The sequence below is a fragment of the Chanos chanos genome, chromosome 1 (assembly GCF_902362185.1).
Source record: "Chanos chanos chromosome 1, fChaCha1.1, whole genome shotgun sequence".
Lineage (NCBI taxonomy): Eukaryota > Metazoa > Chordata > Actinopteri > Gonorynchiformes > Chanidae > Chanos > Chanos chanos.
The window spans coordinates 17555950-17574295 of record NC_044495.1 but is presented as its reverse complement, the minus strand read 5'-3'; the positions used below and the strand labels follow the sequence as shown (position 1 = coordinate 17574295).

The window sequence follows — 18346 nt, the reverse complement described above, 5'->3', positions numbered from 1 at the left end:
GAAGTGAAGTCCATGATAAGAAGGATAAAAGCTCCACAGGCAGAAACGATCAGGATTAAACAAATGTCTCCAATACATTTCACAGGAAGGGACAGAAGGGAGCAAGCTGTGTTATCTTGGCTGGTATCAGTGAACATAAAGCACATATTGATGCTGTGTGGTAAATTTAATGCAGAGCAGAAGAGATTATTTGGTGTTTTGTGCATACTTCAGTCAGGTTTAGGAATATTTTCATAGCAAAACAGGGATTTGTATAGTTGTGTTCGGGGCTTACATTACTTTTTTCATACACATGTGCTCACGCCACAAGCAGTCTCCTGCACAGTAGGTGGCGGTAATTCACCTTTCGTGGGTACAGGCTAGCAATAAAATTCAAAGAAGAAGAAGCCCTAAACGCGACGTGTGCTTTAACTTGAATTCTCCATGATCAATCCATGATCAATCGTTAACTGCTACACGGAACAATGGTATTGCTTGAAAACGACGCGGTAGGTTGGTTTAATAAGAAATACAATCATGTAATGGTCTTTTGTGTGTGTTTGTTGGTATCTTGTCAACGATGCGCCTCGGGATCACAGCGACATGCATAACCTAGCAAGCTATCTAGCCAATTAGCAAACTAAATTGTCAGAAGCATCCCAGCCTGCTTAAAAAAGGTCATGGAATCGTTTGTTTGAATTTTGACTCCTCTGATGGACTGTACTGGAAAATGCATTGGAAACTACATTTACTTGCCAAACGCGCTAACAAGCATTCAAACACCGAGTTAGCATTTCTGCTTCATAGCTAGCAATTTAGTGCTCCAGTAAGATAAGAGACAATGTAACCAATTTGGTGATAGGCAGCGTGACAGGAACATAAGTCACTTGTCTTCCTATTAAAGTGGGCTCGCTTTTTCTACTTGACTGTATTTTAAGGAGACAGTCAACTGCCAGAATAAAGGAAACGCCAACATCTGTTAATATAGCATTGCTCCACTGCGAAAAGCAAAACAGCCTATGCATAGGCATAGATTGTGCAAGTGTGTGGAAGTCTGTTGGATTGATGTGACACTTACAGGAGAGACTCTGTCGTTTCTTATTCTTCTTATCGTGGTGGAAGACACTGAGTCAGGTGCTGCTCCAGAACTTCCCATAAGAGCTCAGTTAGTTTTGGATCTGGTGACTGAGACGGCTGTGGCTTATGGATTTAATCATGCTCATTGAACCTTTCTGTGACCACTGGTGTCTTGTGAGTGGAGACATTACCCTCTAAGAGTTTGATTGAAAGCAAACCATGACGGGAAAAATACACCCCCATAGCATAACAGATCTGTCTGAACCTTTCACTGTGAGACAAGCACTGAGACTGTAGCTTTCTTTAGTCGCAAGCTACACTTTCACTCATCTGCGAAGTGAGGACTGGGTGAAGGATCACCCATCTGTCCATATGACTTTTTTTTCTATTTCTCATTAGCCCCCTGTCTGAGAAGTTTCAGTTTCAGGCATTGCGAGAGCTGTGTTCTCTACATCCCATCATATTCTGCATTGTGATGCTTGCAATAAATGGTTAAACTACATGCTCATGCAGTACACTGATACTTGTGGTTAAACTGATTCCCAGTTGCTCATCTGTTTTGCCATGTATCTTGAAACAAGACGCAGATGTCATGGTCTGAGAAGTCACAGAGGGGTGTGTACTCTCAACCAGAGTTGATCTCAGAGATGATGTTTTTCTTTCAGACTTTCATGCTAACATCATTTTGTTTGTGATACATCTGCAAATGGAGTTGTCTTTCGGGGTTTTGTCCCAACAATCAGTCCTTCGCAAGGTCACCAAGATCACTTGCTTTAACCGTGACAACTTAAAAATGCATAATTTGACCTGCCCAACATTTTCAAAAATGACCTTAACCACAGTCCACCGTTTCTGTGTAATTAACCCAGGGACCAAACTTGTGTGGTAGCAATTTCTTACAATAAACATTGTGTCACTATTATTCCTCAAATGTGTTGTACTTTTAAATGCACATTGTCCTTTTTGTCAAATTGTCACTCCTCAGCAAGATGAATAACTTCAGCTAAAAGTTGTTTCTGTCTTATCCATTCTTAGTTTATGGTTGTCAGTTATTTTTGAGACATGGGATGATATCCCTCTGTGTAACCTCATCTTGCTCTTCTCCATTGTCTCTCTCAGTTTTTGACGGAGCTGACGAAGCTGTTTCAGAAATGTCGGACCAGTGGAAGCGTTGTTATCACCTTAAAGAAATGTATGTTGAATGACTGACCGGAAAGGCTCAGTTCGCTTCTTTGATTTTTCTGAGAGACATTAGATTTGCATGTTTCATTACCCTAATCTCAGAGAGACACGTGCACATGTTTGTGCACACCTTGTCCTTTAGCTGCAGATTCAGATTCAGACTTAGGATTTTCTTCACATTTGTATGTGCTCTTCTTTACCCATGCTGGTCTTATCAACATGTTGCACTCATAATTGCACTCGTAATGAATTTTTAGGTCCTACCTCAAATGTCACAGCCTACACTGATTTGAATGGACATCATATACAGAATGAACTAGTATAAGAAACTTGCTTAGCTGTTTGTATGTACCTACACCATATTAACTGAAGTCCTCTATGTTCATAGATGATGGGAGAACAAAACCTGTGCCAAGAAAAGGCCACCCAGAAACGTTTGAGCCGGCCGACACAAAATGCCTACTCAGAGCCTCCGACGGCAAGAAGAAAATTAGCACAGTGGTGAGTATCCTGACATTTCAGCCTGGGCTAGATTTACTTGCCTTGGTTACAGATCTCTATCCTATAATTAAACATATTTGCCATCATAGAATTCTGTATTTACTGTTTCTGATGTGTCTTTGCTCTGTGTATTTCAGGTCAGTACTAAAGAAGTTATTAAGTTCCAGATGGTGAGTGTTGTATTTGAATTTCATCCATTTTTGCACAACATTTCAGAGATTTCTCTCCACTGTTTTTTTTTTCCACTGTATTTGCTGGTGTACCAGCTGCACATAATATTGTTTGTTGAGGCCAAGAGTCTTAAACATGTAATACCTGTTGAGCATAGTTCTGACAGTGTAAAGCAGTTGCTGTCATTTAGAGTGTAAAATACTGTATGTAGTTTCTCCTTCTTTCATCCCAATTTGGAATACTCGGTCACCTGTCACTTAGAGGTCTCTGCCTCGGACAACAGCCGCTTTGGTGTACGTCCGTTAGGCTAACACACTTTGTCCTATGTTAAACCAGTTGCCACATTTTTTTTATTCACGCTACAATGTACATAGTGTCAAGAGATAACTGTTCACTTTGCTTGTGTCCAAAGAAAGATTTTTTTCAGTGCTCTTCAAAGTTGAATTAAGCTGAGCTTTGAGGATGAGCCTTCTGTTCTCTGAGGAAATGACCTGTCCAAATCAAGGAACCAGAGAATGATGGCAAAGTCACACGAGTTGGAGAAGCTCGTCATCACTGTATTTAGAACCGGATAGTTTTCCAACCAAGCATTATCAGAACAAACAGAAAAAGAAAAGTCATATGGAATCAGGTGCAGTTTGGATGTAGTCATAGCAACAGTAACTGTGTCAACCTCTGTAGAGTGCCCCAAAGCACCTGTTTTCTATATTTCTGGCAGAGCACTTTGTGAAACAGTGCTTTCTGTGGACACAACCAGTGATATCTGCCCGTAACTATACTGTGTTGGCACCTGCATAGCCCTGCTTTGTAGAGGCAGGAGGGAGAGTAACTCTGGCTGTTTCTCCCATTCAAGATAATTTGCTTTCTTGGGATTCTGGCTACAGTTGGTAAAGGTGGCACGACTGGGATTTTGACTGTGAAGCCAAAATATCAGATTTGTAGCATTTTTACCTCAAAGTTGTCCTGTCTTTCTTGTCTCAATCTGTTAGGCATATTCCAACTTATTGAGGGCACATATGGATGGATTGAAGAAGAAAGACAAAAAAAGCAAAAGCAAGAAGACCAAAGCTACACAATGATGGACAGAAAGTTGAGAGAAACCGTCATGACTCAGCCTGTCTATGTTCCATCTACACCACCTCTATTGGGATCCATCACTCAACTGTGCCACCTACAGCAGCATTGAAAACTGACCCGGCACTGCACTCTACAGTCTGCTAATCCCAGGCCAAATGTTCCTTCACCTGCTAGCTATGACTTCAGCTTAACATTTTAGACTCGCCTATATTTTCATGTAGTAGTCATGTCTTGGAAGGATAGAATTATTGAGATGTAATCCAAATGTCCTAATATATCTATCTAATATATATATATCTGTTTTAAGTTGGAGTTACTGAAAACATCAGGTCCTCTCTACCCGTTCATAAACTGTATGTGTAACAGGGTCTTGTGCCCCTTGTTCTCTTTGTTCATTTGAATCCACAGGTGAAAGTGAATGTCATTAGTTATAATGTCTGGATGGAGCAGTTTTTAAAATTACAAGGTGCCATATGGGGTGCCATTTGTGGGCTGTGACTGTATGTGGTTATGGCCTTTTCACTTCCAATACTTTTATTTTTAGGCAAGTTATTTAAAAGGTGAGTGAAGACGGTGGAGTCTTTTTTTGTTAAATAATGTCCACATAGATGGCCATGTCTGACATTTTCATTTCTAATATTTTTTTTTTTTTTCACCTCACTAGGGGACTGTATTTTAGAATGTCTTGTTCTGTTTATAGAGTTCTGTGCCTTTACACAACACCTGTGTTAACCCCCAACACCCCATTCATATGAGGCAGAAAAAAGCACCCCAGTTGATTTTGGGGATATTTTTTTTTTTCTTGCAGACAAACATGACAGCGGTTATTGTGTTTATTATGTCAGTGTCGGTTTGGCAAACTGGGGGAGAAAAAAAGAGATCTTGTAGGTTGTTATATTTAGGCCCAAAATTACATCCAGTCAAACAGACAATAGTGTCCATCTCCTTTTTTTTGTGTGACGTTTGCAAGAATGGAGTAGTCCTAATCCAGGCCCTGAATAAGCGCCTGAATGGCAATCAGATAGTTTTGGTTCATTAATAAAAAAAATAGTGGGCTGACTTACATAGATTTGTGTTAAACAGAATTTGTACAATGTGGAAACAAAAGCAAAGAAGACCTTAAAGAAATAAATACATTATGTACATTTCTAAGCCACAAGGAAGGAACACTTTTCTGTTCTGTTGCTGATTATAGTCTGGAGAGCGGATGAAGAGCCCTCTTCCCCTTTGTTTTAAAGTGCAGTGTTCTTTTTGTCTGGTCTCTCTTTGGTGGACACAACCACATGGCTGTGTTTGATCTCCTCCTCTTCAAAGCCCTTCTTCATAATCTGTGTCACATACCGAAACAGGGCCTGGGGAGTTAAAAACACAACAATGAAAAGGCTGGAAATAAAATTTTTATTCATTTATTTTTTTTGTTGTTTTCATTCTGTGCTTCCTCCTGCTGATGTTTTTTTTCCCATTTGAATTGTATTGTTTTTAACATGTACAAAGACAGGGCGATTGTGAAATGTGACAAGGGTATTTTTGCCTGCTGACTAATCAGAATGCTTTAGATCTTGTCGGTGAGACTGATCTTGAATGAGCTGCAGCCAGTTACATACTTCAGAAAGTATTCAGGCCACTTTTTACACACTTTTTTGTGTTACAGATTCAAAATGGATTAAATAAAAATTTTGCCATCAGTCAACACACAATACACCATAAGGACAAGATGAAAGATTAAGATTTTTCCCCCACAAATTCATTAATAATAAAAGTAAAATGTCTCATTTACATAAGTATTTAGACCCTTAACTATGATGCTCCAGACTGAGCTCAGGGGCATCCTGTTTCTTCTGATCTTGAGTGAGATCTCTTTGGAACTTGACAGTAGTCCACCTGTGGCAAATTCATTTTTTTTGGAAATGATTTAGAAGGGTACATTGCTGTCTATATAAGGTCCCACTGTTCACAGAGCAAAAACAAAGTTCTCTGCAGAGCTCCAAAACAGGATTGTGCCAATGCATAGACATAGAACACACTGTTGGTTCCCAGGAGCACAGTGGCCTCCGTCATTGTCAGATGGGAGAACTTAAGCCACTAAGATTCTTCCCAGAACGGGCTGTCTGGCCAAGCTCAGTTGTCAGCTAAAGGGACTTGTTCAGAAAGGTGGCCAAGAACCCAGTGGGCACTCTAATAGAGTTCCTATGTGGAGATGATGGAGCTTGTTGGAAGGAAAAACACCACTACAGTACTCCATCAATCAAGTCTGTCTGGTAGAGTAGTGAGACAGAAGCCACTCATGAGCAGAGAGAAAATGACAGCCTGTTTACAGTTTGCCAAACAGCACTTAAAGTACTGTGAGAGCATGAGGAAAAAGATTCTCTGGTCTAATGAGACAGAAATTGAACTCTTGAATGCCAAGTACCATGTCTGGCAAAAATGATCACCTGGCTAATGTCATCCCTATAGTAAAGCATAGTGGTGTCAGCATCATTCTGTGGGGGATGCTTCTTAATGGGAGGGACTGGGAAACTGGTTGGGATTGAGGAAAATATGAATGGAGTCATATACAGAGATCCTTGAAGAAAACCTGCTCCAGGGTGCACACAACCTCGTATTTTGGCTATGATTCACTTGTCAACACGATGACCCAAACCACACAGCTAAGACAACGGTGCAGTGACTTTGGGACAGGTCTCTGCTGAATATCCTTAAATGGCATAGCCGAAGCATAGACCTGAAGTCCATAGAAAATCCGTGGAGAGATGAAATCTCGGAGAAACTGCTCCTGTCCAAGCATGTAAAGCTAGTAGAAGCATACTCAAGAAGACTGGCAGCTGTAATTGCTGCCAAAGGTGATCCTACAAAGTACTAAATAAAGAGTCTGAATATGTAAATGAGAGTTCATGTTATTTTCAATAAAAGTGTTTTTATCTTGTCACCATCGGTTATTGTGTGTTGACTGATGGCAAAAAGACCCAAAACAAAACAAAGAAAAAACAATTGAATCCATTTTGAGTTAAGTTGGTAACACAAAGTGTGAAAAATGAGAATGGGTCTGAATAATTTCTGGAGGCACTATAAATTCCCTGACAAATGTGAGCCTCCCATTGATAGAATGTTTTGAGAAATGTAAAATAAACAGTTCATATGTGTGTTTATGATCTAAGTGTGTTTATCTCCCACACTGAAGTGGAATAACGTTATGTCAGTAGGATGGAATTGAGTGTACCTTCCAGGCTTCTTCCAGTTCCGGAGTCCATTTTTCTTTCAGAATGGGCTGAACAGCACAAATAAACTCTGAACCCACATACTGTGAGGAAAAAAGTTTTTCAGAGAAAAAATGTTAGTAATAAGAGATGTAGAAACCACAGATGACAAATAATGGATTAGTAGGCCTCATTTGTGATTTATATGAAGTTAAACTTATTGCCAAACAGGACACTTAATTAGTTGGTTAAGTCACTCCAGCTTATCCTGACAGGCTGTATAAAGATTAGGCCTTACCTCATAGTATTTGGGTGGAGCATTATAGCGATAGTGACTTTTCCCTAACTCCAGAGCCAGCTGGTAAAGCCTCTCCAACTGGTCTAATCTGGCCACACTCTTCTCAATGAAGGACATTACCCTGTCCCACAGACACAAGAGACTACAGTCATTCTCTTAATGGTAACAAAGAGGTCATGGATAAATCTATATAGGCTCACAGTGAAGATAGTTTCTGTTTTTGTCAAAAGACATCTTGCCCCATACGTTAAATACACACTAGGTATATTATTCCTCAAGAAAACTGAATCAAAAACACATACAATTCAGAACACATGTTTGTAAGGAACACAAACAGAGATGGCTGCAGAGCATTCTCAGCAATTACACAGTAGAACTAAATAAATCAATGTCTGTCTCATCTGCTCTAATTATCTAGTCAGCCCTGCACTTTCAGCCATACTGCCCGCTAGCTAGCCTGCTTGTCTGACTGTATAAGCAGTGGAGAACAACATGTCATCTACATGTTTTTACAGGCTAATTATCAATATGTACAGATGGAAAACTGACACATTCCATCTCATCCTGGAGCACGCAGTAAATAGATACATACACTAATGCCCACCAGAATGACTGGAGAGCCACTTGACATTTTTAAATTAGAGAGAAAGTGTTAGGGATGTATTTGTATGAGACAGAGAGAACGACAGTGAGTGCGTGTGTGTGTGTGTGTGTGTGTGTGTGTGTGTGTGTGTATGTGTGCGCGTCTGTATGTGTGTGCGAGAGAGGGAGATTTGCTTTCCAGTCTGTCTCCCTTCCACACCACTGAAACAGCCGTACCTTCCAGTAAGTGGAGCCCTCAGGCTTAATTGGTTTTATTAGTCTTTTGTGGTAAGAGAAACAAAAGGCCCTGATGCATTCATAAAACGACAAAGTGGCCAATGTGTGGAGGCCTGCACTGGATTGAGTGTGCTGTGTGAAGAGAGAGAGAGAGAGAGAAATTGTGGCTGCAAATATTATACTCTCCAGCTGATGTGGAGCATCTCTAACACAGGTCTTCTTTTACATCATTACTTTTTTCCCATTTATGGCAAAATCCATAAAACATAGACTGAGATATGTAAGCCCACAAATCAGATCATGTTAAATCTGATAGATAAAGTGGTGTTTTCATTAATATCCTTATTCATCCTAACAAGGGCTGTTGAGCGTGCTTTTTCAGGGCTCGGTGTTTAGGTATGGGGTATGGAGAGGACACCGGGGTGTCACGTTGCAACTTTCTAGGAGGAACTAGGGGCTGAGTGCCTTTCTCAAGGACACAAAATAGACAGTGCTCAAAGGAAGAGTAGGGACATTAGAACCTCCAGCCTTTTGGTAGTGATCCATCCTGAGGTTTTAATCAGGAACTGTCAAGATCCTTATCAGCGCTACCCATGTCTGGAGGTCAATGTTGATTCCTCTTTGTGAGGTTTCTGAATAATTTACTGGATTGAAAAACTAACATAGATTAAACACACATTCCCATTTTGAACAATGAATGTTGTGCTGTGATGTGTAATGACAAAGAGAGATAAATGTTTGTTTCAGAGCCAGCTTATTTTTCACAAATGCCAGTGCTGACAATAGAGTAGACTTGAGATGGAAGACCCCTCCAGACTACATGAGATGGACCCAAAGGGAGAAGAAGTCCTGCTGAAGAATGAAGTGAGAGGAATATTTTTGGAGACCGAGTTACAGTAGAAGGATCCTGAAACAGTGTTTGAGATTGAGGACAATACTACAAACAGACTGGTGATACTACAGTCAGGGGGTACAGACTTGTGAGGACTACAAACAGAGAAAGTGTAGAGAAACAGAAGAGGAGAAGGAAACAGGAAGGGGGCGGGCAGAGGTAGTATGTCTCCTGAGTGGGGCTTACCTGAGTCCATGGGCACGTAACTCCTTACTGGTACTTAACCTCTCCAGATCTTCCACGTCTCGGAAAAGGAAGAAGACATCTTTGCACTCTGGATGGGTCTCAAATAACCTGTTGCCAAGACAACAGACATTTATGAGCCTCCAGAGATTTGATTAATAAATAATGGCTAAACTGACCAATGATACTCTCACTGTGAGAAGCTTTTCACACAGCTCTCATAAAGTATTAACTACTGATCATTATGACCTGTGGATGACTTCACATCAAAATAATATAAAACTTGTTCTGACCATGGCTCATTCCACCAAACTCCTCAGCTGTGTAACTACTTCAGTTATATCCTTATTACACAATTAGTGAAGATCATGTTTAACATTATGCTTGAATAATGAATAATTGAAAAAATTGTAGCTGCTCAGCTGATAGCCCATATGTCCTCTAACAGTCTGTTTGAAATATTTAAGTCAGGCTTCAGATGTTTTCACTCTACTGAAACCGCCCTTACTAGAGTAACTAATGATCTTTTATTAGTCATGGATGCTGGTGCTACCTCTGTATTCTGCTTGATCTGAGTGCAGCATTTGACACGGTCGATCACACTATATTGTTAAAGCGCTTGGAAAACCAAATTGGCATTCGTGGCCTGGCGCTCTCTTGGTTTAAATCTTATCTCTCTGAGAGAAAGCAGTGTGTCCACTATAATAATGTGACCTCTGAATACCGTAAGCTTAACTATGGTGTTCCTCAGGGATCAGTCCTTGGCCCTCTTCTATTCTCTATTTACATGCTCCCTTTGGGTGACATTATTCGTAGTTACAACATTAACTTCCATTGTTATGCTGATGATACTCTGATTTTCTTACCTATCCAGCATAATGACCGCTCTGAATTGGCTAACCTTGAGGCATGTCTTTGTGCTATTAAGGGTTGGATGTCTTCAAATTTCCTGATGCTTAACACAGGCAAGGCTGAAATGCTGGTCATTGGTCCCCCTACGCATAAGCATCTTTTTAGTGATCTAACTCTAAATTTTGACAACTGCATCATCTCTCAAAACTCTTCAGCTAAGAACCTTGGTGTGGTTTTTGACTCTAGTCTCTCGCTAGTCACTCATATCAAGAACACATCCAAAACTGCCTTTTATCACCTCCGTAACATTGCTAAAATTAGGCCCTTTCTAAGTATGGCTGATGCAGAAACCATTGTTCACGCATTCGTCACGTCTCGCCTCGATTACTGCAATATTCTTTACTCTGGCCTGCCTGCCTCTAGTACCAATAGTCTTCAGCTGGTCCAGAATGCTGCTGCTAGAATTCTGACCCGAACAAAGAAGTTTGATCACATTAGCCCTGTCCTGGCTTCCCTTCATTGGCTCCCAATTCATGCAAGGGCAGATTTTAAGGTCCTCTTATTAACATATAGAATTTTACATGGGCTTGCGCCTTCCTACCTGTCTGGCTTAATTACACCCTATAACCCACCTCGCACCCTGCGCTCTCAAGATTTGGGATTATTAGTCATTCCAAGAGTTAAAAAGAAGTCCGCTGGCAACCGAGCCTTTTCCTACCGCTCTCCCTTCCTTTGGAATGGTTTACCTAAAGAAGTTAGAGAAGCAAACTCTCTCAATACCTTTAAAACAAAACTAAAGACTTATCTATTTTCTCGAACTTATGCATGATATAATTTTGATTTGACTTTGTTATAGACATGTAAAGCCCTTTGAGACTATAAATAGTGATATTGGGCTCTAAATAAATATTATTATTATTATTATTATTATTATTATTATGCTAAGACTTATGTATAACAGTCTATACAAAAGTGACAATGAGTGAGGACAACACTTAGGATTACACTGATGAAGTTTGCTGACTTCAAAATGAAGTAACTACATTAAAAGCAGGTATAAACAGGTAAACGTTCTGTAACTATAAGATCTAGAAATGTAAAGTTACAGAATGTTTACCTACATTTAACGTTAACGGGCTTGCTTTTTTAAGTCCCTGGCTATGGAAAGCAGGTTTGCTTTTCTTCTTTCTCTTTCATCATTTCTTTTTCACATATTCTTCCAGGGAGTTTGTATGTAACATTCCATATCAGTTCTTCCACCCTGATGACACGGCACAGCAAGTCTTCACAAAATCAGAAATAAAAGACCTGCAGCACAGATGTAGCCTCTTGTTCTTCTTGTCTAACACCTAACTATTCCTCCCATAAGGTAGCCTAACAAGTTTTTTTTTTTCCTTTGCCTTACACAGCTGTGTCAGACATGGCAGGGCAGACTCTCATGAACTCAGAGAACCCTAGAACTCATTTATCCTCTGAGGAACACACTGCATGTCTGATGACCTCTAAAGAGCTGCTTTCTTATTGCCATGGTTACTGTAAACCACCGAGGATTCTTATGTATGCCTCACTGTACTTGTGAATGTAATTACAGTGTTCTGGTATCCATGTTTGTAAAAATACTAGAATATTCAGACACTCTGCAGTCTCCAAGTAAAACTGCTATTACCCATTTGTAAAAATCAAATCTTACAGTGTGACTTCATGAATTGCCAGTAAAAACAATAATATTCTGAGCTTGATGATCAATCACCGATGACGAATGATCTGTTATTCACCCAAAAAAAAAACTGAACAAATGTTTGAACTGCTAAAATGTTGCTTACTCTGTGAGGTGACATACTCAATCAAATGAAAATAGGAAATACAGTTGCAAATGCCTAGCACGCCTGTCAAAGATGAATCAAAAAACAATTCCAGTGCTAAGCTTATTTGGAGTTTCACAAAAAAGTAGTTTTTTTCTTCATGATTCATGTTTCTAAACTAAAATCGAATTCAGTTTCTCAAACTCATAAAACAGAAATCACATGTTTCTCTCGTTAATCAAATTAGGTATATTTTTCATTCTAAACATGATTATATATTCAAAGTCTTAATCATCTATACTCAGGAAAGGTTACTGATCCATACCAGATGCTGCACATGGCATCATTGATAAAAGACAATGAAAATGTGTGTACAGCTGCGCACTTGAGTTCCCTGTTGCTTCTCTGCCCCCAAGCAACCTTATGGGGTAAAATAGAGGCCCATTTCTTAAAATGAATGTTTTAATGCAGCAGTAGTTGCAGAGGAAAAAAATATTTTATGGAGAAAGCAGGATTGAAGTGCTTTGAAAAAGGACACCACAGCTGCAAACTTGGTGAAATTGAGACTTGGACATTTCATGAAATGAAAATAAAGTGGCCTGATCTTAACTTACAAAACAATGCATGCAACACTGCTGAAAACATAGTGTACAAACTACTGAATGCACTGCTGGAGAATATAGCCTCTGTTCTGGTAACCAACCTCTTACTTGTACTGTTGAGGAGGCAGTAACTAGGATAATTCCATATGAGGGCACAGATCTTTTTGTTTCTAACCAAGACACTGATGGTAAGTTGCAACACATCATGCTTTCTTATGTCCATTCAATTCAAACAAAAACAAAAACTTTGCAGTTAACCACAATAAATCAAATTAAATTAAAATTTCCACAAGATAGACATTGAGTGATGTACACATTAGCGAGGTTATCCCGGTTGCCTCAGAGAGGGCCTCAGAATGGAAATGGGAAGGTGAGAGGGAAGTGAGAAGCCTCCCAATAACATCCTATGAATTATTCTTTGTGATTTACCAAAGAGTATCTCTCACAGGCTTGCCCCACACCGGTTTTGAAGAATGAATGAGCTGCAGGTAAATACAGTATGCCACAAATTTTAACAAGACTCTGTGAGGATTACATATTATCTAGACACACTACATTTACACTCTATCTATGTACAGAGTGCATGTTCTTGCAACTTACAAAGTGACACTCATTTACAAATGGAGTCTAGGGGTGTAACTCAGATTCTTTGCTGATGAACTCCTGTGGAACACACTTACAATGACTTTTAACAATACTAACGAAATCACATCAGAAATAATTATATAGTCGTACAGTAGTAAGTGTACTTATCCTTATATAAAGAGCTAATGTGACTTCAAATGAGCCACAACTGATGAGTTTAGGAAGTCATCACAAATCCATTCAGTCCTTATGTTAAACTGGTTTGTATCTAGTCCTAATTGTCTTACATTATCACAAATTGGATATCCCTTCTTATTTCATAGTCTATTGCAGAAGCCCACACAACAGGCACTTTACTGTTGTCTCTTCTCTGTCTCAACTGTTTATTTGTGTAATTAATGTGTAACCGCTTGGTAATTATTCTGTGACACAGTCTTGTGTTTCCTGACACTTATGTTTATACACTCATTATTGTATTTAATTAACAGGAAATTAAAAGTCATATAAATGTAACACTACTTTTGAACCACAGAAGGGGTAAACTGATTTTCCTGGGTTTGCATAAAGGTATGCATGGGGTTTTTTTTGTTTGTTTGTTTGTTTTGTTTTGTTTTTTTACATCAAGTAGAATTAGACATAAAAAGGTAGAATGATTGCATGATTGCATGCAATTCAGTGTACACATAACCTGGTAATAAAATCAACTATAAATTACTCTGAATCGAATCAACGATAAATTACTCTGAATCAAAAGTGATTCTGTCTACAAGACTACTCAGTAAAGGCTTTTCTCTCTGAGAGTTGCAAAGACTTTTGCAAAACTTTTACACCTGCCTCTCAGACACTGCTCCCAGGGGTGCCGCTACAAATTGTGGGCCCTATGAAAGAATATAATAGAATATAATACCTTAACAATATTAAGCTTTGGGGGGCCCAAACTCCACCTTTCTGGCGCCCCTGGCTGTTCCCACGGCACACTGATCAATCAGCACCTATTAGCACTCAGGACTGTTGTCACAGTAAGCTGCTGGAGGAGAAAGAGGAAAAGATTCTAGCAGAGGCTGTAGTCACCTAATTGGCATGACCAGTGAGAGCTGCTACATAGGTAGTGTTGGACAGGAGAACAGAACATCCTCAGTTTAGAAGTCTGTTATACCTGTGTGGCAGTTAAGAACAGGTTTGCACCTTCATGAGGGATTTTATTGAGATCATTGTAGGCACGATGCAGAGAATTACTACAAAAGGTTGAGTTTCTGAGCCAAGACCTTGAGGGTGGAGGACAAGTGACACTTGTAGGTAGATTTCTACACACACTCAAGAGACTAACTGGGGTGGGGGTGTGCTCTATGGATGGATAAACAGTTGTTCTTGTTTTTTTTTAAGTTGATTGTTAACTGGCTCTTCATTTGACCTGATCCTTTCCATTAGCTTGGGTGTAAAGAGAGAAAGAACTCTCATTTATCAGGATTATTTTCCACCATGCTTCTCCTGTACACTCTCACATATATTTCACTTTGTTTTTTTACTTTCCTTCTGTTAATATGGCCAGGTTATCTTTGAACCCTTAATTTAGCAAATGAACAATACAAAAATATTGAGAACATGTGCTTCCTCACAGGTTTGGTTTATGAGTTCATTAAACAGGTAGTATTCTATCATACTTAGGGTCCAGGGCCAAAGTGTTGTTTTTTGGCTGCCATGACTAGATAAAGAGAGCTTAGTGACAGGTGTGACTACTGGAGTATATTTGACACATGCTTTATTGATGTTTTACAAGGAAGAGTGGCTATGGCAATGTCAGCAAATAAGTCTGGGGGAAAGAAACTACCAGCTAAGGTCAACTACAGTCAAAACTGTATATTCATTGACTGTGATGCCAGTGTCCGTTCTATTCGAGATGCCAAACTGATGGGCACAAACACCAATCCATAGGTTGAGCCTACTGTTTCATCATATACTGAATACCTCATAGAGCTACTCTCACTATTGTCAGGTTAGAGAGCAAAAACCCTAATTACACCCTGATTCTACTTTTGCAAAAAATTTGAAGCTTGTCCTTTTAGAGGGTGATGTGATTGGTGTGGTATGAGGACTGACAAGTATAAGTAAAACTGTGCCAATTGTTTAGATGAACCTCTGCATGCACACCCTCCCTCTTATTATGTACATGACTGTAACATATTAAATAACCTATTAACATTAATATGTTGCAGCCACATGCATAATCTAATTTACAAATCATAACATTATTTTTATGCTGAAGCTGTCAATGATGTGAGTCACCTTTACAACTTTGGTGTCCTTACTTGAGAGACTGAGTGAAAATTCTCATCTTTGCCTTCATCATTTTCAGTAAACACACATTACATGATTGCATGATGTGCATAATTTCTAGATGTTTTATCATGTGTGATCACTTCTGCATTAGATATATTTCTTCGAAAACAAATGGATAAACATTTAATATACTAAAGTGTAAATTTAATATACATTTAGTGTACTATAGTATACTACAATTTAAGTGCACGCTTCCATGATCCATACTAAATCTGCAAAAGACAGGCTTTGCAGTCTCCTAAATATAACGTCCTGCAAGTTATTTAATATGCAAGAAACCCGCAGGAAAACTTATCATAGCCTTGGCCTGGAGAGCTTAGGTACCCCCAGCCACAAAAGAATCAAGCAGCTGCAGGCCAACATGCTACAGTCAATCTCCTCATCTGTCTGGGTCCCCCAGGGATGCACTGCTCTGATACTCCCTCCACCCACAACTCTGAATAATAAACACAACACTTGGACTCAAAAGAAACTTAAAATAGACTTGAGCATATTTACAGCTCTTGATTCTTGACTGAGTCTCAGACCATTGTGTCCCTATAGAAATGGGTGCTCACATTTTTAAATATTATTAATATGGGGGAAAAGGGTTTCTCTTCTATGATACCTAAAAGGTCAAGAGATCAAATTTGTCATATTTCTGAGATACTGAACCAACGCCTATGCTGAATATATGGTGAATATATGGATAACTGAAGGTAGCCCTTCGTCCCTTTTATAGGCCACCACAGACACACAGCTATGCCAGAGGTTAAACAAACCATCTACAACAATAAAAAACGGGCAAGAGCCTGGCAACAAGACAAAGAATAACTATAGTCTTTGAGCTAATTTCGTTGTCTGCCATGCAAAACCGCTGGGTAAATCATCATCAAAAAAGCGTGTGAAGACATTTCAAAGAATGACCTGAGCCAAAAAAATTCTGTGCTATCCTGCAAATTTAAACGGGCCTGCCCCTCTACTAAACAGTCACTGTCAAAAGTGCAACGTGGGCCAGAGAAAGTCTCCTTAAGTTCTAATTATTTACATCTCGCGAGTCTGTACTGACATAAGAGAACATCGATACGCTTGTTGAAATATTATATTTTGTGTAATATAAATCAAGGATTTTTTCAGCCTATTATTATTATGTAAACAGAGCAAGAGAAATATATTAAAGAAACACAAATACTCCTATGCTTTTGTTATATTATCAGTAAACATCGGTAAGTCTAATATAAAAGACGTGTTGTTTACAACTGAGTTTTCGCCTGCAAGTCGTGTTATCATGCCGAGGCGCAATAAATGTTACCTGTGTCTGCCAGTATAAGCAGGCATCACAGCAAGAATTCTCACCTGACAAACATGATGATTCCAGCTTTCGCTATATCCTCTTGAATAACTTTCCATGACTCCTTTATCATATCAATCTGTTCTTCAGTTAGGTGCGCAACAACGTCCTCCCCTTTCTTCGTCTCAGCCGCTTGTTTTGGTGCCAAACCCAACCCTGATACAGCGCAACCCATTTTTATTATAAGACCCCAACAACTCAAGTGAAATCAGGTGTATCCAAGGCTAGCGACACAATGTTCTGTACAATTCCGAAGAATACTGTTGTAGCCGAGGAATCAGGTCTAGTTTATGCCGTCTAACACGTTGATACTTCGTGATCACTCATAACAGCTTTAGTGTAACTCAGAGCGCACGAGTCCTTCGCCCAGTTCATAATGTGTAACCCCTATAAATAAGAGGGCGGAGTTTTGCCCATTTGCAAAAAAAGAACAGACGTTCTGAAATTCTGTTCAGACCTCAAGTTGAATTTGTCTGTGTATACACTGAACTGGATAAAAACGAATTGCTCTGTAATACACAACCGAAATTGGAATGCAACAGAATGTGCATCTGCGTCTTGGCGCATAATTGGACAGGGCATCTGAATGAGCCATGAAATAAATCTAAATTGACATGCAGATCTAGTCAATACGTCGTTACAAGGAATATCACAATAGTGTGCGGTAAAGCAAGTATAATAATTGAAGAAAAAACGGCTGCAGAACAACGTACAGAGAGAGCTGTTCTCTGAATGCTTCATATTAAGCACATTACATGGAATACATTAAGTTGTACTAGGTGCTAGTACCAAATTTTAATTGATGAGATTTTCAGCTGCATTAAAATACAGGCAGTTACTGGAGTTTAATAAGTTTGTAACACCAGTGCAAATCAAGGACTTAAAAGCAACTCGGACCTGCTCTTATGCGCACTCAATGCAAATAGGGACAGCAAATTGAGTAGTCAAGAGCATATGTGCTCCCAGACACTGCTTTGGACACACCCTGGAGCTGTACTTCTGGAATTAAAGCTGTGTCTTCTTTGTTGGATGCATAACATATTGGTATTTAAGGATACTTAAGAAATTGCAGATCTTTTTAATTGCACCCATCTCAAGATTCACTGATTAATTTTCACACCTTAATGTCACACTTGCCAAATCTGATGCTAGCTTGTAAATTTGAGTATGAAATTCTCCCTACTAATTCTTCTATAGTCGTGAGCAATATTTTGTGTTAGTCAGTACAAAACTGCACAGATACTTAAAAGATGTAAAAACTGCACAGAAGCTTCTGCTTTAAAGTGCAACTGCACAAGTCCTCACAACAAAGAAAGTATTTACAGTCAAAATTGTACAAAAAGAATTACAACAACAAAGTGCGTCTGAATGCATATTTAATGGAGAGACTTTGCTCTTTCAGTCAACAAAAAAAAAATAATGGGTCATATAACAAGTTGATGTCTGTGAAGAGACAACTACTGTG

The 18346-nt window shown here is 39.3% G+C and overlaps 2 protein-coding genes across 2 annotated transcripts; one reads left to right on the top strand and one right to left on the bottom strand.

Moving 5' to 3' along the window:
• Positions 1-381: 381 nt before the first annotated feature.
• srp14 (signal recognition particle 14) lies at positions 382-5368 on the top strand. The gene is made up of 5 exons (XM_030773939.1): positions 382-488; positions 2176-2248; positions 2627-2739; positions 2877-2909; positions 3900-5368. The coding sequence occupies exons 1-5, from the start codon at positions 465-467 to the stop codon at positions 3987-3989; spliced, it is 333 nt and encodes a 110-aa protein (XP_030629799.1). The 5' UTR covers positions 382-464; the 3' UTR covers positions 3990-5368.
• Positions 5220-17056, bottom strand: xgb (x globin). The gene is made up of 5 exons (XM_030773928.1): positions 16887-17056; positions 9377-9484; positions 7480-7600; positions 7205-7285; positions 5220-5339 (listed from the first exon to the last, which is right to left on the bottom strand). Exons 1-5 carry the CDS (start codon positions 17054-17056, stop codon positions 5220-5222), a joined length of 600 nt encoding a protein of 199 aa, XP_030629788.1.
• Between the last annotated feature and the right edge of the window lie 1290 nt (positions 17057-18346).

Coding starts and splice junctions, on each gene's coding strand:
- srp14 (XM_030773939.1), top strand. CDS start 465: ATGGTATTGCTTGAAAACGACGCG. Junction 489..2,175: donor TATTGCTTGAAAACGACGCG/GTAGGTTGGTTT, acceptor TGTCTCTCTCAG/TTTTTGACGGAGCTGACGAA. Junction 2,910..3,899: donor AAGTTATTAAGTTCCAGATG/GTGAGTGTTGTA, acceptor TCAATCTGTTAG/GCATATTCCAACTTATTGAG.
- xgb (XM_030773928.1), bottom strand. CDS start 17,056: ATGGGTTGCGCTGTATCAGGGTTGGGTTTGGCACCAAAACAAGCGGCT. Junction 9,485..16,886: donor GGAATCATCATGTTTGTCAG/GTGAGAATTCTT, acceptor TCTTGGCAACAG/GTTATTTGAGACCCATCCAG. Junction 7,286..7,479: donor CTCCACCCAAATACTATGAG/GTAAGGCCTAAT, acceptor TTTTCCTCACAG/TATGTGGGTTCAGAGTTTAT.